Here is a 23,163-nt window from a genome sequence, read left to right on the forward strand (position 1 = left end):
AGGGACGTTGTTGAGTTCAAACCATCACTTGAAACTGGAAAGGGAATTGCATGCCTTATTCTAGGATTGCAACGCATGCCGGGTTCAGCTAGTATATTATTAATTTTAAAATAAATCTTCATTGAAATTTTTTCATATAATCTGGCGCGGTGCTATCGAGATTTTTGGTGGGGCGGTTTTGTCGGCGCGCGATTATGTCGGGGTAGTTTTGTCTCTCGCCCTTAAGTCGAGGTGGATACCCTCTCAGAGACTATCAACTTTTCCGTCAATACGTCTTTCATAGAAATAAACCGTTTGGAACGCTGGATAAAATTCAACCAACTAAAATTTGTTGAATGACGTATGAATGCTGAAAGGTATTGATTGATGTAAAGTTTTGTCTGTAGATAAATAGGCAATTTAAGTAAATCATAAAGTTGCTCACAGAATAAAAGTTGATTTTCCAATAGACACAGCTTTTTGTCCATAACATAATACAATTTTTCAGGTGATTCAATGAGTGTCACCGTTGTCTTTCAAAGACAAAAAATCATGGCAGATCTGGATCAAAAATCAGGAACAAATAATTATCAAATATAAAGTTGCGAGAACCATCAAATATCGTAGCAATATACCCTAATAGAGACGGGCCAAACAAATCTCTTATATAATGCCTACCTTTATGCGATTGAAATATACATATCGAAACATTGATCTGATTTTATATACATACATTAAAACATGTTTATTTAACGTGTATGCTTTAAAGTTCTAATATGTGATCTTTTTTTAAATTTTCAGTATTGAAACATTGACACAAACAGATGTATATAAACTGTTCAATTTTGGGGACAAATCGAACGTTGCAGTGGAATGCAATTGTGCATCAAATGTCAACATTGGAATTTTTGATGTACATAGATTCGCTGGCAAGGGAATGTGGATACTAGGTACATAATATCGATTAATGTGTTCGCAAACAAAGCTGTATTTGATTTCATATACTCAATTTTTATGCTATATCATTGATAGTGATATTGGGTCAGTGAAATGAGATCACTGGCTTTGTTAGTATATAGCTTTACGAAAGTCGATGAAAATCAAGTACTCCAACTTACCGTACAATTGATTGTTTGAAACTTAGTTTCAACTCGACGTTTAAAGCTTTCAATTTTACTCGCGTCTTCTGCGCAGAAGTTTTAATTCGAATTTTTGAATGAACAAATTTCGCGAGTGTTATGTTCGCAAAAACAAATTACAGCGAAAGAAACCCGGCGAAAATACTCCGATTACACAAAACATTGAATCCACGAATAATTCTCGAGGGTTGTTAATTAATTATGAGGTTCTCACCGTCGTGCTATTTTTTTCACGATTGCTAAGCGAAGGACAAAACGGTAAGGAAAATTAAAAAAAAAAGTATTTTCGTGTAATAATTAAAATATTGATCGCACGAAACTCGAAACGATCGATCAAAGTGTGAAAATTGGCTTATATTATTTAATATACTATTGAATTTAATTTTTTAAATCAATAGGCGCAATTTTTATAAGCCTCTTCTATGTTTGCCTTCGCTCGTTCGTTTGATAACATTTGGATTTGATATCCGATAGTTTTGAAACTTTGCCATTTTGCGCCGGTTGGTCAACAATATATATGTATATTCAAATCAAATCCGCCAGTAGATGGTGAAAAATAATCGTAATAAACAAGTATAAAAAATACTAAAATTTTGACCATCTTGACGTATAATGGTAAGTTGCGGTATTTATTCGCCTTTTCGCCACCCTCTCACTTTCGTCAGATTATTATATAAACGCCAGAACTTTTTCTTTTTCACACTATATCTTATAAAATTATAAAATAGGTTCTCATTATTTCTCATATATATTTTTACTTCACTCATAGGTTATAATAATGAATGTTAAAATGTATATTATATTATATTGTTGTTATTATTGAATATTTCCGATTTTTACAAGCTTCATATTAGGTTGTTTCAAGAGAGCTTATAATCCAGCTTTAAGTATTTAGATATTGTTTTTATTTTTCAATCCTTATTCGGCATCCTCTTAGACTATGAAAATTTTACAATAAGACTTGTACTTAAATGAGAAAAACAAAACAATCAAAATATTTTGGCAAGGTGACAATTATACATGTGAAATGTATGTACATATGTATATCAAATTATTATATAATCACTGTATTTTAGACTGTTTTCATCGTATGATGACGTATTTTATATAACGACTTAGACTAGTAAAATGGGAATATCGATTTTCTACCCCCGATTAACATTACCAATACATAAATAAGATACTATATACAAATATACAAATATATTAATTTAATCCCAATATACACGAGTTTGTTTCCTAAACATATTAAATCTGCCAATTAGCAATTTAAAAATACGCCTTAATGGGATAATTTCATCGTATAATATGAATATAATACGGTGTCTACACACAAAACGTCTGCGCACAAAATGTCTACACACAAAACGTCTACAGACAAAACGTCTACAGACAAAACGTCTACAGACAAAACGTCTACAGACAAAACGTCTACAGACAAAACGTCTACAGACAAAACGTCTACAGACAAAACGGCTACAGACAAAACGTCTACAGACAAAACGTCTACAGACAAAACGTCTACAGACAAAACGTCTACAGACAAAACGTCTACAGACAAAACGTCTACAGACAAAACGTCTACAGACAAAACGTCTACAGACAAAACGTCTACAGACAAAACGTCTACAGACAAAACGTCTACAGACAAAACCTCTACAGACAAAACGTCTACAGACAAAACGTCTACAGACAAAACGTCTACAGACAAAACCTCTACAGACAAAACGTCTACAGACAAAACGTCTACGGACAAAACGTCTACGGACAAAACGTCTAACGGCACAAAGTTCACGATAAAATTATTAAGTGACTAAATGCTTATGGGCAAATTGTTTACGCATCGTAATGTTGACGGATAAAATGATTTCGTGACATACTATTTACATCATCAAATATTCATCTTTATAAAGCATGTACATGCATACATATATGTATGTGCATATGACATAAATGCTATTTATATAGAACACTTTTCATGTAGCCAATTTCATTATATACTTATATTTCGCGCGCGAAAACTTTCACGTCGAGGTCTACTTTTCCGATCTTCATTTTCCTCATTATGTTTCTTCGTCGGCGGGAATAATTTCGATTATGTGTAAGTGTATATAAAAAAAATCCTCCCGGCTACCGAATCTCGATTAATTATAACGTCAAATTTTCCAGAAAAACACCGTTCACTTTCTCCCTCGCTTGCGTGCCGCGTGCTCCTCTCTCCCTTCCTGCCCTTCCGTCGCAACACCTCGAAAGCCTCTTTCATCATCAATCAATTTCTGGCACACTTCCGCTTTGAATAAATCTGTTTTTCTCTCAACGCGGGGCTGGCGCGGGGCGGGGAAGGCGATGGAAAAGAGCCTCGAATGATTTCAATGTGTACGGTCTCTAAAATACCACACTTCACTTCGTAAACGATCACCTTGCATTATAATAAATGCAAATTCACATTATTGCACACTTTTAATTAGAATTGGGCTAAAAAGTCCAAATTTTCATAAGGTTGAAACACTATCGAAAGTCAAATAGTCAAATCGACATAAGAAGATCAGCTGTTAATTTTTATACTTGCGAAATTGACAAAAGGAGAAGTTGTATTAACTTTTACCTTTTACTTAATACTAAGATGTATTGTGAACATAATATCGTAATAATAAAAAGCATTTAAAAATCAAAATCAAAATCAATACACTATGCATGTAAATGATAACGTTCTGATTCGAAGCAAAGTTGATTAAATTTAAAATATTTATAAATCGTATATTTGTTTACCCGCAATGAAAATGTATAGTTTCAAATAATTTATAACAACCTGAATTCGGTAGACGATCTTTTGGTATTCTGAACCACATTTTTAATTTTTTTCTTTTCCAACTGTCATCTTGGCTTGGGAATTTAAAGTTAAATGTTTTTTGTTCACTCTCTATATATTTAGTATTCAACATATGTAGAATATGTAGAGCCACTAGATTCAATATTTGTAGAATAGATGTACATATGTAGAGTCGGTCTCATGGCTATTTACATTTTAAACTTTCTTCCGCACGAGTAACGCCAAGCGATTCGAATGACTAGGCCCTAGTCGATATTGGGTATATATTTTATATTCAAAATTACATTACAAATATCTTTAATACAATGAGATGAAAATTTTTAGAATTCACTTTATATTATGAACATACATATGTATGTATATAAAATTAAAAACTTGGCATGGTGAAGAAACTTTCAAATATAAAAAAGCACTTTGATATTATTCAACGTTTAATAAAATATGAAATGATTTCTTTATAGCTAATTACAATAATTAACTTTTGCATTATTTTAACTTAAAACACACATTTTTAACTGGGCACTTGGCGTCTAGCATGGTGACTAGTGTTTGTTTTTTAACACAGTAAGGCAAGTGTCAGTGTCAAATATTTAAACTGTCATTATATAAATAAGGAAATGATGAATTTTAAAAAATAATGATGGAAATATCTAGCACATATCTACAGCTATAAATGCCTATACCTATCATTATTGAAGCACGTAGCTTCTTATTGATTTTCTTAAGTTTTCCCATTCTCTCTTGAACCCCTACACAAAATTCGTATATGCATAGAAAATTCATTGGAGTCATTTAACAATGTCTGTTTGCCGAATTTTACATTATCGTAATTGTGTGTGTTACCCCTTCTCCATTGTTGATGTTAAGAGAGAGAGGGGGAGAGAGCCTTCAACTAAATTTTATCCTAAAATAGTAAATACAATATGTAGTTTGCCTATGAAATACTCTCTATAGTGTAAACTAAAATTAGCGCTTAGTTGTCTTTATGTCTAGCACATATTATGTATAACTACATGAATTGACGTAAACGTATCGATTATTCGTATCTACATTATATAAAATAATTTATACGCACAAGCTTATTAATTTTAATTAAAAAGCACACTCCAGATGTAAATATCAATGATATCATAATATTTGTAATTATTGAATTTTGGATTGTATTATATACTAGCTTTATTACCCGGCTTCGCTCGGTATTTGTAATATAAACCGCGTAAACATGACTAATCTAATAGTAAACATTTTATTAAATTTATTTGAATACTCATTTGTTTTTTTTATTAAATTGACTGTCACGAACAAACAAACATACATACATATATACTGTCTCTTTCGAAATTATATGTATACCAGAATCCGGCGCCTGCACCCCTGGAGACTTCGAACCCTTTGAATCCAAAAAAATCAAATCATTTGTTCGATGACGTCACGGATTTTCGAACCAACAATACATATGTACATATAAGTCTCTTTCGAAATTATATGTATACTAGTGAATAGCCCGATGAAATATCATCGCATGGGTATAAAATTATTATATACCCGTATAAAACTAAAAAAAAAATCCGGAACCGGAACCGTTATTTTCGTAGACTCATAGATAGTTTTCAATTCTTTATTTGTAATAATTTTCAATTCTTAATGTTAACGTTAGCAAAATGTTAATTAAAGTTAACAAAATGTTAATTAAAGTTAACAAAATGTTAATTAAAGTTAACAAAATGTTAATTAAAGTTAACAAAATGTAATATTTTCCGATTATACACAAACGGTCATCGACCTCGTAACGTTGAATATTATTATTACACATAACAAATTACGTGCATATACATATGATGTGTATTTACAACACGTATTCTGGATATGGCGTGCGGTGCGGGCTCGTGAGAACATTTCGTTTGGATCGGTGGGTCCGACGTTCGATTCCCGGTGCCCGCGGTGAATAAAATCAATTTTTTTCTCGAATATCGTCAAAATATAAATAATTTAAATTTAATTTAAAATAAATATAGAAAAAATGGTTCAAAACCTCGCTAAATGAAATTATTAAAATTACGTATTTTTATATGGCGAGAAGGAATATTTCAATTAATGTTTAAAAAAAAAAGCGAAATGGAGAATTGGATTTGGCGTGATGTTCGTGACCATTAGCTCAATTTAGACCTATATTCAGGCTATTTGGGGTGATCGGTTCGAATCGCACACACACACACACACACACACAAATTACCGTCTTTATATAAATGATTAGATTAAATAGCATTATTAATTGGAACCAATATCTGTAAACAACAAATTAAAGTGTTTTCCATTTACTTGATGATAATGAGTACTCCACTGTTGGCAAGATTTGGATAGTTTTTAACACATATAGGATACCTATTAAGGCAATCCAAATAACAATACACGTAAAAAATAACATACATAAAAAAACTTTTTCAACGAAGTTAATTATAAGAAAAGAATTTTGCCCTGATGGGTATCCGTTGTTTAATTATTAAATCCAGATCGACTGTATCCTGTTGGAGTTTGACAATTTATCTATCTTTATTGATGTGACTGGCACCCTCCCGCCTTCCTATTTTCAAAATTTGACTAGTCTGAAATTTGTTGATTGGTGCAACCATACATATGCATAGACTAGTAGTTAGCGTATAATACTTTAAACAATGTGGTCACGGGCTAAAATCCCACTGGTTTCTACTGGCCAGACGGTAGATTTGTGACTCCAGTCGTCGTTTGTCTGTCGTTTCTTATCAGAGTTTGCTAATTTATCTGATTTTCATTGAAACGGTTGCAACAAATTGGCAACCTTATCCATTTTTTCCAAACTCGAATTTTGCTTAATTGTATAAAATGCTGCAAATTTACAAATTTGACCGTAGATGTCTCTGTGGATGTTAATTAATATATATTTACTTTGTATACTTGTATCAAATGTACAATGTTTCTGGCCAGGAAGGTGCATTGGGGTTACCTGTTAGGCCTTCCTTGTATATATTAAAAATAAATAAACTTATAAACAAATAAATATGCTTAGCTCGTAAATGCTATCTGTATACCATAGATACATCTATAGAATAACCTTTTATATTTTCATTTTGGTATTGTTGCAAAGGGGTGGGTTCAGGATCCAAATGAAAGGCCAAAGTCACTTCACATTTATTCAACGATTTAAGAGGTCCACATGGATCTACCGTTCACTCCAGAATAATCTGATCTACTGTGTGTACCTTCTTATAAAGGACAAGTTCTACAGCGTAGCTTCCGTGATCCATTAATGTGTCTATTGTCTAGTCACTTAAAGGTCTACCCTGGGGAGTATATTTTTGCAGGTCTGTGAGAACTCCAACGAATCCTTTGTTGGGGCACTTACTGTGAGTGCCGTTAGCCTAATCCGGGGTCTCTATTATTTATCTACGAATGCACTTAGACAGTGGATACTATCTCTCGTGTTCCCACTTTACTATCATTACTATACTAAAAATGTCACACAACTCTTTTTACAAATAATATTAAAAAAAATTACAATTTTATTCATCAACCTTTCAAGCAAATTTATCAATAATTGAAATTAAAAACTTTGTTGCCTTGCTTTCAATTAGACGTAAGTATATTCAAATAACTCTTGAGCCATTAAAGATCTTAAATAAATTTTGAAAATTTTAAGTGTACTAATAGATCTCTCAGCTAATGCAGCAGTTACTGGTAAATACTGTATGCTATCTTCATATTTAAATAATTTTCTGTAAAATTAAATCTGTCAATCAATCAAAGAAATTTCCATTTCGATTTTTTGAAAATTTTCTTTGCTTTTTATTATTTCACTTAAATTTTGGGAATTTAATGGATTAATTAAAACTCAAATTTGTGATAGTTGTTTTGGCACTTCAAGATTTTGAGCCCGGGATTAAGTAATTAAATAACTCGCAAGCAATACAGCACCAGTCGCGTTCTGTTAACGTTTTTTCAATAAACCGTTTAAGTTGTATTACTTATTTTTAATTTTTTTTTTTTTCTTAATTTGTTTACAATTTTTAAAATGTTTATCATGTTTTTTTTTGTTTTCTTGTTTTTTTTTTGTCTTATTTATGTATTTTTTTTACGTGAATATTTTTTTGTTTATATGTTTGGTCAGTGTCGCTTTGGCCAACTGTGGTAAAAAAATCTTTATAAATAAAATAAAATAGAGTATATGTCATACGATTTTACCTTGCAATCGTCCAAAACAAGCACGAACGTGCCGAAAACGGTCGGTGCTGTATAGTATGAATAAAAGTAGTCTTTTCCGTACAGTGTTGTGCCGGACCAATATAGAGAACTTTAATTATACCCATGGCTCTGGATATGCAGTCCCCCATCATTATTCTTAAGGTACCTGGTAGGAGGAGTCGCTGTTATGGCGCATACACACTAGACGTGTCATTTGTCACCGCAAATTTTTCTCAATGGCACAGCAGGGTCGTCCCAGCGCCTATTTAGGGCTGTGGAATCGAATCGGTTGACGTGAACGACCCAGTCGACCGGTTCGTTCACCGCAGGTCACCGGGTTGCCAGGCTGCCAATCCAAGGGCAGACTCAGACGCAAACGACCCCCAATGCCTCAGCACCCCTCGAAAGCCTCTGCACCCCCAAAAGTCTCAGCAACTCCCGGCCGGAACCGAGACGAAAAAAACCTATATTGTACGTATGCGAGGCCCAGACACTCCTAACTGCTCCATTTCGAGTTGACTCAAGTTGAGATAATGTCACCTAACTAGTTTACGCTTCGCCGAACTCACGACTCTCTCTTTACCTAACTTGTATGACGTTGTTAGCGTTTGAATTAAAAATCTTTCTCAATGTGACATACATATGGTAGGGGTGATTATTTGGCGGGTGTCGGAGTTGTGGGTCAAATTACATGGAGATTTTCTATATAGAGGAAACAGAATCTGTATGTCCCATTTAATTTGGCTTGGTAGTAGGCAATGTTGGAATGTCTGTTCTTATTGTCGTGAAATTTTAGCATACTGGTTTTCAAGTAGGGAAGTATGGGTATGGTATGAGAAAAAAATGTGAATTGACTTTACATGTGTATGTACTTTTGGATGACATCTTTAAGGAAGCTGAGAAAAACAAGTTTATTTTATTTTTAATTCGAGTGAATCTTTTAACATCGAATTAAATAAATTTTCTGTTGAAATTCAAAAATTAGTACTCCCCCCCTCCTCCAAAATGTAAATAAAAAAAACTTTAATTTTAAAACGCATCAAAGATAACTTTGATACAAACCAGGTCATTTTTACATACCTCCTTTACGTTTCACATGGCTTTCGTGTCAGTGGTCATTTTTATCTCTTATCCGATCGTTTTCACACTTTGCCATATTGCTCATTTTGGTTATCAATACACGTTAATGTATCGTCTGCCATTACGTTGGAGATAAAATATCGTATACAACGCGTTTTAAACACGCGGAAAGTAAATCTCCCTGACGTTTAATAAGCGTTCGTCCCGTGTCTTCCAACCTGTTCGCCTTAATATGGCGATATAAGATTTTAATTGTTTAAACGCCTATAATCCACTCTATATTTTATGAAATTTGCTCTATTGGTTCTCTTTATCTCTAATATAAAAATATTTATAGTTTTAACTCTCATATGTATGTATATATAAATTTCAAATTTGGCGTGTAGCTTCTTGTAGGGTAATACACGATATATATTGATTAATGGCCAAAGATGTCAAATCTGACATTTCACGGCTAAAAGTATATCTCTTCACGGAGTTTAATCTGCGAGATAAGTATTCAATAAGAAGTGATGTTGGATCTAATTGTTAATATGATTTACAATAAGCTTACATACATTTAGTTTTTTACAATAAGCTTACATACATACAATTAGTTCAACAGCTACCCATAACCTCAAATTGCATTGTTTATTTCTCCAAAACAAACTTTCTAACCATGTACAAGCTACACAAGTACACAGATCAAACAGTGATAGTTTTATTTTTAGTTATCAGCTGATTTAATTTATCTGATGATTGAAAAGTTCATTTTTGTAAATACATAAACTCATTTATGGACAATCATACATTGATAAACTATTCTTAACTGTATGGATTACATTGCAATTTCATTGTTAATATGATTACAACTTCAATTTTATCATTAAAGCAATCTTAGTATTAATAAGCTATTCTAAACGTTCCCGGCATAAGTGAGTATACATATTGCCGGCAGCAACTCATAACATCAAATTTCATTGTTTATTCCTTGATAACAAACTTTCTAACCAATACAAGCTACACATGTACACAGATCAAACAGTGATAGTTTTATTTTTAGTTATCAGCTGATTTTTATAAGAGCGTTGCAAATTTTGATGCCATACACTCGGATTCGCGAAAGACAGGATAGGTTGCCAATTTTGGCTAAATCTGATTTTCAAATGATCGACCTGGAGTTATTTATATCCAAGGTCATACATATACGTATGAATGTACATATATATTTTTCTTTTAAATTCTACAATAATGGAAAATTTTTCAATGTCGTAAGAAGAAACAAATACGAGGAGAATTTTCAAATAAGTAAATTCAAACCGGCTCAAAGCTCTCTTTTGATCCAGAGATTTTCATGAGCGCTCTTCTCAGTGGCGTAAGTTACGCCAACGCAGGGGAATACGTTTGAAATGAAACAAAAATAGCAAAGGCGAGACTGTGAGATTTAGTTTTTGCAAAATTTCAAGTTTATCCTGTACAAGAAGAACATATTCCCCTTCTGTTTAATATTTAATATACATCTACAACTCAAATTACACATTTTACTATTTGTAGTACAGACGTATATATACATACATACATATGTGAAAAAGGTTGTGTAATTTACATAAAAATTTGCTTTACAATAATCAACCAGCAGCATGGACTAGTGGTTAGCATATATGCTTTCGGACATAGTGGTCACGGGTTCAGTCTCACCGGTTGCTGCTGGCCAGACCTTGGTTTGTGACACCAGGTCGATTGTTTCATATCAGAGTTTGCCAATATATGTATATGATAATCATTGAAACGGTTCCAACAAATAGGCAACCCTTAACAATTCAGCATCTCAATTTTCACTGATTCCTATAAAAATGCTGCAAATTTCCGAGTTTTTCCGTGCTCCGAAAAATGCTCTCAAAATAAATGTAAGTTTATCAGAAAATTTATCAATAGATGTCTGTGATACTTTGTTAAAATTATTCTAAAAATTGCATATCGATGTTTGTATTGGGGCTTACCTATTAGGCTATGTGTGTAAAATAAAATAAATATTCAACGACGTAAATTATTACGTATCGGTTAATAACAAAACTTAATCATTTCACACGCGATAAATCATTAGTGATTTATGTACTACAATATTCAAGTAATATTAATCGAATCTTATATTGTGCTTCCATAACTTTTATAACGATTTTTCCAATTTAAAAAGTGTTACAAAGAAGTTTTCGATATAAATAGATATTCATTCATAAAATTACTTAACAGGTAGATTCAAATGTAGCGTTTCACTTTTCGACGAACTTCCACAATCGTGTTATATGTAGTTTTACTTTGGTAATAAAATACTCTAGTTTTAGATTCATACAATACATATATCGATTATTTATGGGGAACATCTATAAATTGACTATGATGTTTTGTGTGCCATTTTCCTCAGTGGGAAGACGAGATTGATGACGCCACCAGTCAATTTCCCGCGTAGGTTGACGCTTTTCTTTCAACAATGTTAGCCCCTCGCCACCCCCCCCCCCACGGTCTGGGGGTGGTTTTCGATCAAGCGGGGGGTGGTCGAAGGGTTTGGGGAGGCTGGCGACCTTGAGACACCTGGTAACCCCACCAGACGACCAACTAGGCAAATTCTCACAGCCCCCTCCCCCTCCCACTAAGGCTATTCACACTGGATGAGAACGTCTGTGATCACACACGGCTCGAAATTCGAGCATTCAATTTTTTTACGTCATTCGTAAAGTTATTGAAAAAAAAATTGAATACAAAGGCGAAAATTTAATTTAAATAGTGCTGAAAATCAAATTCAGCAAATATATAGTAACGCTTTAAATACATACATTATACATGATCATATGACCAGGCCCGGCCTGAGGGTATATGGTGACCCCCCCCCCCCCCTTAAAATTGTTAACAATATACATATTTCATGAAATATATTAAGACAATAACAAAAAAAAATAATTAAAATTTTTATTTAAAATAAAAATATGTATAAAAATGAATAAAATAAAATAAAATACGGATAACTATGGACAAATTCGGTAATGAAGACATGAATTTATATTCAACAATAAATTGAATAATTTTATAGTAACGTTTCTTCTTTCGAATATGATTGGTTTAGATAATTAATTTCTTGAAGCAAATCCATCCGTGGTATATATGTATGTACATATACATATATACATACATATGTTTCAGGGATATTTTATATAAAATACAATTCCAAATTACCATTTTTACCGACGACAGTTTGCTGTTTTACAAGTTTTATTCGTCACTCTTTGATATTTGACAGTCAACTTCCTGCGTTCTTCGTTAATTATAATAAAAAGTTATAATTATAATTATAATTATAAGTGCAAAAAGCATTTCTTCGTTTCCTATATAGGAAAGAATATGGGTATTACCCATATCTCTACCCCACTCCTTTCCTTTTGGGCATGCTTGGGTATAATTCCCTTGAACTTCGGAGAAACTTCTCATTAATTCGTTTCGTTCTCCTGCTCTTACGTGGTAATACGTCATGCCCGTTGTTGCTGGAGCAGTTGGGACTTTATGTCCCTAATCACTATGTGCGTGGTAGACATCATCATTTGCTGGCTGTACCTCCTGCCCGCACAGTCCTTTTCCGAATGGCTCCTATTCCAAGAGCTATTCGACTTCTTAATGAAATCGTTGCTGCCGAGACTGAATGTGATATTTTCCACCTTAGTGAGCGTAAATTGTCGGAAATTACTCTAACCCATTTATCTGGTAGTCTGCGCTCATCATTGTTTTCATGATTGATTGTGATTTATGAGTGAAATTTTGACTCTCTTCCATTTGGGCCTTACAGGGATGTTTTGTATTTGTAGTTGTTTCTTACATATTTATTGAAACTGGCTGTAGGTGCAAGGCATTCCTTATGCTATATTTTATTTGATATTTTTACTTTATCTGTTATTATTAAATGCTATTTTTTATGTTTATGTATGGATGTATTTATGTTTATGTTTAATTGTTATTTTATTTTATTTTTTTTGTGTTATATTTTTTGACCATTGTGGCGCTTTAGGAATTCCTGTTATGCCACAATGGTCTGTTTAGAATAAATAAATAAATAAATAAATAATATTTTGCACGCAGTATTGTGCAAAACAGTACTTTGAGTAGAAAAATTAAGTTAAATATAGAATGTTTTATAAGTTCAAAGAAAGCCAAATAATTTATTTTTATTTTTTTGATTTAATAATCAATAAAAGAAAAATGGGGGCGCCTTGCAGCGCCCCTTGTCTATGGCGCCCTAGGCACGTGCCTAGTCTGCTGCACCTTTGAGCCGGCCCTGCATATGAGCAGCGATCGATTCAAATACATCGAATTTTTTCATCATTAAAAACATCTATTGTTACTACATATGCACATACATATGTAGATAAAATAAAAATGTGAAACTAAAAAGTTTTTCATTCCGAACTAAATATGAAATCTTTTCCGAGTGTGTTTGTCTTGAGTGTGCACGATCAGCGAAATTATTCGTCGACCAAGATCCCCTTCCGAGTAATATAATTTCGGGTAAACTAATTACGTTGGCCAAATAGGCACAATTTCCCGTCAGATAGAAGGAAAACTTCCGCAAGCGGTTCATCTGCATGAAAATTGTACAAAACGAATTGAGACGGTTCGTACGAAATATTCATACCTGGAACATCTGCGCGAATACTAAATGCATTATTAACACACGTTCATAAACGCTCCGTGTAAATTTAAAACGGTCCATATGAGAACCCATCCTCCGACATATTTACTACACGTTTAAATTCATAAGATTTTTCCTTTGAATAATGAAACTTGAAAGCTGTATTGAATTACAATATCACATACGTACAATGATAGTTTCATAATTCAATTACAATATACCTATGTACACACTTTAAACGTGAACAACAGTAAATATCTGCTTGATCTCAGACACGGTTCTATGATTATACCTCACAAGAGGATAACTCACAAGAAGATGTCTCATATAGAAAGCTACAAGCAACACTCGAGAGGGAAATTTTTTTGTGGGAAATAGTCCATTCCAACACAGTTACAAATTAATTTCAAATTAAATAGTGCTACATTTATAATATCCATCATGTAGAATTACATGATTAAATATATCGTTCATTTTTTAAATAAGTTACAGTTCAAATGTTAAGTCTCTTCAATCAAATTATTAACCAGCAGAATAGACTAGTGCTTAACATATAATGCTTTGAACAAAGTGGTCACGGGTTCAGATCCCACTGGTTTCTGCTGGCCAGACCTTGGATGTGTGATGTACATACATAGGTTAATCGTTTCCTATCAGAGTTTGTCAATTTATCTGATTTTAATTGAAACAATTGCAACAAATTGGCAATCTTACCCATTTCCTCGCAAATTTCGAGTTTTCAGCAATCTCGAATTTCGTTGAATTGTTTAAAAATGCTGCAAATTCACAAATTTGACCATAGATGTCTCTGTGGGTGTTAGTTGATATGTATTTCCTTTGCATAATACTTGTATCAAATGTACGATGTTTCTGGCCAGAACGGCGCATTGGGGCTACCTGTTACGCCTTCCTGGAATAAATTAAAATAAAAAAAATATGTAATAATATACAGTAGTGGTCAAAAAGAAGTGTCTTAAAAAAAACCTTAAAAATGCGTATTTTTTTAATTAATTTGCTATAAAAAAAACCTTAAAAATGCGTATTTTTTTAATTAATTTGCTATAAAAAAAAATTATTTGACAATTTTGAATGATAAGTTTTACTTAAATATATTTCTGATTACTTGATATCATTTGAGACAACAATTTTATTCAATTCCTTGTAAATCAGGGTTTTTTGAAAAGATTTTGCTGTCTAAAAAAATTTTTTGGTTTTTTTTTTCTTAAAATCTACTTATTTTTCAAAAAATTTTACTTAAATTATATATAAATATATAAAAATAATTAAATACACTTAATCTAATATTTTGCAACCCTTCCTTTATTTTGTATCACTACTCTAATTCTCGGCATCGATTTCACTAATATTTTTTAACAATCACCTGTAATGTCATAAAACCACACTTTTTCTAATGTTATGTATTTACTGAATCTCGCCCAATTGATTAAAATGCTGAAAATGTACAAATTTCACCACAGATGTCTTTGTGGATATTAATTTAAATGTATTTATGTACATATATACTTTGTATAATACTGTTGCGTAGGGGTGGGTGGAGGATCCAAGTAAAAGGCTAACAGTCGTTTCACAGCATTTATTGATGATTACGGAGATACACGCACTGGCAGTGCTCAGTCCAGAATGACATGATATCGCCTACGTACCGCCTTATAAAGGGTCGATCTCTCAGGACGTCTAATCTGTTTACCTGTTGTATAGTCACGTATTCGGATATGTATTTCCACGACATTGGGTCTCCCCGTACCGATTCTGAGAAAAGCCTAATAACGGCCATTGTTTAGCCTAAATGCACTTAAAGTCCAGATATAATCCTGGAAGTAAGTGCAAGCACTTAGTTAATCCGTTAACAGATATCCGTTGGTCTAAGTGCAAGCACTTGGTTAACCCGATAACAGATAACCCTTGAAGGGTCACATAGTCTCTGGGATTATATTCGCTTAATCCGCGGCGTACGTAACAATACTAATAATATTTGAATTAAATGTACAATATTTCTGGCCAGGAAGGCGCATTGGGGCTACCTGTTAGACCTTCCTGGTGTAAATTAAAGAAAAAAATAAATATATAGAAATTCTAATTGTAAATTAGATATAATATTAGTCATATAAGACATTGTTTGATTGAGACACTTTGATTCAGAATTGAGCTGTTATCAGCTTCAGCCAGAGAGATTTACACTCGCATATGTATCATACACACATACACCCATTTATACGAACATGGACAATCGAAAAAAATGTATTTTTCGCACTAGAATTGTAAAAACAAGCGATCGTTTGACCGCGCCGCACATTTTTCGCGTGACATCTGCACTGTCGGTAATTATTCATCGTCGGTCCAGAAGGGTTTGCGTCGAGCCAGGGAAGGGTTAGGGGTGTCTCCCACCCCCCAAGTCCTCGGTCGGGGTCGCCCAGGGCGTACGCTGACCCTACCTAGGGTAAGGGCTGGGGTAAGTTACCTTACCAACCTTACTCTAATTAGGGACAACGTCTTCACCGTTCATATCCTTACGCACACCCATCATCACTTGCTTCCCGATTACGAATAACCGATTAATTTCACATGCATTTGGTGTGTGTTCGATATAAGGCTAATTCTTAAGAATGAATGCATTCTAGTACATACATATATACTACGATCATTAAATACCTAAAGACCTAAACCTCATCGTAAGCTTACCTGTTTTATATATTATATGTACTTACTCTGTGTGTATTTACATGTACATATGTGTGTGTATAAAGCCTTAAAATGTTTACAACAAACGCCACGCTCATCCCACTTTCCTTCTAAACGCAAATAACTGTATAAACGTGAAAGCGTTTTGTATTTTCACGTTGAACATGAAACCCGAGGCGGTATATGTATATGTACACGTTTCAGCGTCTAGAAATAATATATACCTTTCAACGTCGCTTTCCATGCCTTGATACGTCTTAAACACTGATCATTTTACTTTATCTACATAAATATGCATACCTAATTGTCGTATAATGGATCATCTACATAACTATCGAATGAAAGTCGAATGTATTCAGTGTTTTTATATCACAAAAGCGTACAAAAGCGTACACAGACACACAGAATAGCGATATTATATTTATTTATTTATATATAATTTTAGCTATTAGCTAATTTAAAAAATACATCTTAATAACTTAGTTCTAAAATTTGATATATAACTTATATGTGCTGTCCCTCACAGAGGTGTCTCCTCGCACCCCGCAAGAATGCATCCATGGTCTTAGAAGACCTGATGCACTCAGGGAAGGCATTATACATGAGCACACCCCTGTGAAAAACACCCCCAGCTGTGGTCATTTTTTTATATCTCTTATCTCTTATCCGATGGTTTTCATACTTTGCCATGTTGCTCATTTTGGTCATCAATATACGTTAATGTATCGTCTGCCATTACGTTGGAGATAAAATATCGTATACAATGCGTATCAAATATCCAGAATCTCGGATACGATGACGTCTATGACGGTGCGGCAAGCTACCATAATCTATCTTCAACCTTTTCGCCTTGATATGGCCATTTCAGATTTTAATTGTTTAAACGCCTATAATTCACTCTATATTTTATAAAATTTGCTCTATAGGTTCTCGTTATCTCTAATATTTAAATATATATAGTTTTAACTCTCATATGTATATATAAATTTCAAATTTGGCATCTAGCTTCATGTAATGTAATACACGATATATATTGATTTTTGGCCAAATATGTCATTCTTACTCTACTTACAACTAGTTAATCCTTATTTTTTTTCTAGTATAAAAACGTAACGTATATGTAATCATCAAAGTACTTAGGTAATAACTTATGATCTAACTTATAAACAAAAGACAATGTACTAAGATTTAAACTAGTTCTAATACTCATACATTCCAATTCATCTAACATACTTTTTAGTCTACCCACATTCAAAATACCTCTCATAGCTTTATTTTGTAATTTTTGTATTTTCCCTAAATCTTGGCCATTAAACAAGTTAAGCACAATAAACCACGTGTGGCATGAAAATTGTATTATAAACTAAATTTTTACTTTTTTTACTTAAAATATTTCTTATCCTACATAATTGTACACCAACTTTTCTAGCCATTTTTTTTAATATGTATTCCGCGTGCATCTTAGTATTCAGTGCCAAGTCTATGTGGATTCCTAGATATTTTATATTTTCAACTTTTTCAATCATTTTACCATCAATTTTAAGTTCATTAAATACATTTTTATTATTTAACCACATTATTTTTGTTTTATTCACATTCAGCTTTAATTTATTTTCACACAACCAATCATTTACATAATTTAATTATTTATTTAAAATATGATATAATGAGATATACGATTTAAAGCTATCGAAGCAGATGAATTCTGGAGAAGCACTCACAAGATGTTGAGATACCTACATCGGTATTTGCCAATGTATTGCACAACAATTGTATGAGCAATGCAAATTTTCTTTTAATATACACTATTAAAAAACGATTTTGGGGACTTGGATCATATTTTAAAACATTGTTTCATTTTATACGGGTAAAAAACTCATTTCAATACATTATATAATATAAACAATAATAATTAAATAAAACAATATCAATTGATAAAATTAATAAAAACAATAATATCATATGACGTATGCATGCATATGACAAAAAAAAAACAAGTAAAAACACTATAGATAACATAAAAGAAGAGGACACTAGTAAATTAATGAATAACAATACAGGTTAAAACAGCTGGTTCTTATATAATATATCGGTGCAAGACATTCCCTATTTTGTATTTTATTATTTGATATTTTACTTTATCTGCTATTATTATGTATAATGACATTTTTTATGATTATGTATAAATGTATTTTTTGTCTGTGTATATATGTACATACATATGTATGTATGTATATATTTTTATTTTTCTCATTTCTCTGTATTTTTTCGACCTTTGTGGCGTATTGGGACTCCTGTAATACCACAATACTCCGAACTCAAACTTAAATAAATAAATAATTGGCTAGGGAGGAGCGGTAGGTTTTACCTGTAGGTTGACCTTCCTGGTATATACATATGTAGTATTATGTGCCTCATTTATCAATGTTGTCGACTTACCAGTAGGGATAAGACACACCATTGATTTGTGGCACACCTAATTTAATAAGTAGCACCATTGATTTATAGCACACCTTAAAAACTGACTAACCAAAATTGTACGACACGTGTCTTCAACACTTCATTGTTTTAAAGAAGAGTATATAAACTCATTACTGTCGGAATTTAAGTTATTCATCACCATCGATTCCGAGAGCGACAGTCATCACCATAAAGACTCCGAGAGTGGTAGTCGATACCATCAAGAGTATCAGTCAACACATCAGCAGCAGAACAAAGTTACAAAATAGTGAAGCAAAGTTAAAGTGAAACAGTTCTACGTATCTCATTTAAATTCTCCGTTCCACAATTAAACTCTACCAATAAGATAAATGTAACGCTTTAATGATGATAAAGAAATCTTGGTTAGTTAACCAAGTAGTTTTAAAAAAGGAAAATTATTTAATCTTTCATTGGAACGTGACATAGTATATTACAGTTCATGGACTCACAGTTTGGTACAAATCGACTCAATTAGTCAGTCGAAAGTACATATGTACATTGAACTCACAGGTCAAATTATGAAAAATTTGAATACAGGCTATACATATAACACTTTTAAATGAGTGTCATGAACTATGTAGGTGAGTCAATTGACATTCATTTGAAAAATGCACCCCACATGCAGCGTACATTTTTGTTACGTTCTAAATGCGAGGACGTCGATTTCACCGTTGGGGTCCAGACGCGCAGGGGCGTAGCCACATAGGGGAGGGTTATGCCCTCCCAATAGCCTCCCTCAACCCTCCCTCTCATCCACCTACGTCGGGGCCCCCATCTCATATTTCGGACACGTCGCGCCCACTCGGCCGCACTTTATGTAATATTGAATACACTAATGTTTTATGTCGGATAGAGGGAGGGAGGGGGAGATATCTGGGGAGTTGCCTCCCCCCGTTTGGCCCCCATAAGCGATTCATTGGGGCCCCTGGCGAACCCAATCGCGAGATTTACGGCCGCGTCACGCTGACCTGTTAGCGGGTTTTATTGCGCGAGAAACGCCTTATTGTAACGTTTATGCGCGCGATAAATATTCTCGACGATATTAAAACTTTATATGTAACTCGCCTTTTCGACTAATTAAAAATGTCATATCCTTGCGTGCTTCTAATGATCGATGCTGCTAGTAGTGAAATCAATTGGTGACTAGTTGACTAGCTGATGTACATACATAACTTCATGAATAGATTTAGTTTTGACATTTTGACTGATTTAGTCAGTATTTATCACTGATCATGCTTTCAAGATTTAAAAATAAATATGTGTGTGTTTTGAGACAATTTGAATTCCGTTAATATTTTCATACTGACACTGTATTAGTTAATGAAATGCTAATTAATCGTTACGCTGAATTTTTTTGCTCAAATTTTAACTCGACCGGAAGTGGTATCTTCTCTTCTTTCAGTCCTTTATTTCATTTTTACACGCCTCATATTAGGTTGCTTTCGCTATTTCGTCTGATGAAATTTGGGTGTGATATCCATACTCTTCAAACTTTGCCATTTTGCTCAGTTTAGTCATCATTCTTTGGATTTTTTTATTTATTTTATTACATTTTTATACCAGGAAGGCCTTACAGGTAAACCCCAATGCACCTTCCTGGCCAATTACAAACAATACAGCATTGTTATTAAACAAGTCGCTGAATTACTTGACACTGAAAACTCGCAAATTAACGAGACATCTATGAATTGTACATAAATTTTATTGTACATCATACTCAAATAGTGGTGACATACGTAGTAGGTAGGAAGGTTTGTAGCCAATTTCTAATCGGGAACTGTTTCAATAATGAAATCAGAGAAAATTGGCAAACTCTGATAGGAAACGATCGAACTGGAGTCACAAATATCCAGGTCTGACCGGCAGCACTACATATTTATTTATTTATTTAATATTTTTGGACCATTGTGGCATTACAGGAAGAACCTAATGCGCCACAATGGCCTACATTTTAAAAAGATATAAAAACATGATATAAAAACAAGTAAACTGTAAATAAAGGAAAAAAGCAAAAGCAGAAAACATGGTAAAATAAAATAATAAAAAAAAAGTAACAAAAGGAAAATAATACATAAAAAATAACAAAAGTGTAAAAATTAAAAATAAAATCCATAAATCCCATTCTTTGTTTACACTGAGCAAAATTAAAATAGTATATAAAAATGTACAAAGGAGAAAGAAAAAGTAAAATAAAATAAAACAAAATATGATTAAAAAATAAAATCACAGCGAGGCCCAAATGAAAGAGAGTAGATTAACATTCCACTCATTCATCACATTCAAATTAAGAAAGTAATGATGAGCGCAGGTTACCAGATAAATATGCTAAGATAATATCCGACAATCTACGCTCCCCAAGGTGGAAAATATCACATTCAGGGACAGCAGATATATATATATATATACTCAGAAAAATTCTTATCAATCGAGGTCAGCTTATGGGATCGAACACGGCGCCTCTCGGTGTTAAGCAGAAGCTTAACGACCGAGCTATGCTGCTGGCTAATTTGTTTATCTCCTTATGAATTGAGCCAACTATTTTTCATATTTTTCACCACTATCATCATCTACAGCCATTCACCATCCACTACTGTTAAAAGCCACTGTAACACGGTTCCACTCTTCTCTGTTTTGCGCAACTCTCAACCATCTCACCCATACATTTTCCTTATTTCGTCTACCCATCCTCCCTGCGGTCTTCCTTTTACCCTTTTGTATCCCCTCGGGTACCATTCTAGCACTCCTTTTGTCCATTATTTTAGCCCCGTGGCCTGCTCATTGTCATTTCAATTTCTTCGAACTATTCTTGCCATACTTTTCACCCACATACATATGCCGCGTCCTGTTTATCCCCGTTATGCTAAGCATTTTTCCATATTTCTTTGAGTAAATTAGACTTTGCGTACCATTTTGGAGTTCAAGTTTCACATCCATGCGTCATGGATCTTTTTCTTCAGGCAAAGTGGCATTTTTTATTTAAAAACGGCATTCATTGAAGAGAGAGATGATCAAAAAAGATACCGATTAATATTATAACGTAGGAATTTCAGACCAATATAAAGTGGAAGATTTCGAATTTGTATCTTATTCCGAATGTGTGAGGAATACCATTTCTGGGAAATAACGTTTATGGGGAATGCTGCGGCTGTTCGGACTACTGCATTTCTGAACACTCAGCTACATTTAAAAGGAGGGAAACACGGTAGACTGGACTGCTTCGTAGAATAAACGCTGTTTCGATGAATTACGAGACACTAAACACTTGAAATTAACGAGACATCTATGCATTTTAACTTGTACATAAGTTTTATTGTACCTATAAATTAATCCGGTCTGCGTGACGAGACAGAATGTTAAATTACAGAAAACGCAAATATCGGAAGGCAAAGATCGAAAATCGAAAGATCTTAAGTCGAAAGATAAAAAAAATAGTGCATGGTAAATTGTACATTCTCACGTATATACTCACTTAATTTGCGCGAGCAGGATACAACAGGATCAAGAGGAACAGGCTTTTCCTCTCGTATTAATGTGCGCGCGCAGAGTACGGGAGGAAAAGCCTGTTCCTCTTGTTCCTGTTGTATCCTGCTCGCGCAAATTAAGTGAGTATGTACGTAAGTTTGTACCGTCTACCATGCACCCTTATTTTTTGATCTTTCGACTTAAGATCTTTCGATTTTCGATCTTTGCCTTCCGATATTTGCGTTTTCCGGCATTTCACATTCCGGCCCGTCACGGAGACCGATACTTTAAGTGCATTGAGTTTCATTCGGGTAATAAACGTTTTTTCACATGCAATTCGATTCAATTTTCAGATATTAAAATCGGTATACATATACGCATATGAATAGATAAAGTGATGGAAAATTCACACCGATACGTGGTACTAATACTCTTTTTGTGCGGCGATAAGTGGGTTCGGTAAATTAAAATCTATACGTGAGGAAATCACTCTTGACGTGGTTCGTATTCAATCAATTTAAATCGGTGATGAGTCGCCAGGTGAGATTGATCGATTCGAAACCAATTTAATGGGGTTTATTTCTGAGCAAATTTCGCATGTGTATATTATGTTCCTACATGCTATG

General features: G+C 33.5%; 1 protein-coding gene across 1 annotated transcript in view; it reads right to left on the bottom strand.

Moving 5' to 3' along the window:
* Window positions 1–3,387: 3,387 nt before the first annotated feature.
* The window catches only part of LOC143912679 (zinc finger MYM-type protein 1-like), a 201,235-nt gene continuing 181,459 nt past the window's right edge, over window positions 3,388–23,163 (bottom strand). Inside the window, exon 3 of the mRNA XM_077431975.1 lies at window positions 3,388–3,537. Within this exon, the coding sequence (XP_077288101.1) occupies window positions 3,388–3,537 (150 nt within the window). The remainder of the gene's footprint in view (window positions 3,538–23,163) is intronic.

This window comes from Arctopsyche grandis, chromosome 6, assembly GCF_051622035.1.
Source record: "Arctopsyche grandis isolate Sample6627 chromosome 6, ASM5162203v2, whole genome shotgun sequence".
Classification (NCBI taxonomy): domain Eukaryota; kingdom Metazoa; phylum Arthropoda; class Insecta; order Trichoptera; family Hydropsychidae; genus Arctopsyche; species Arctopsyche grandis.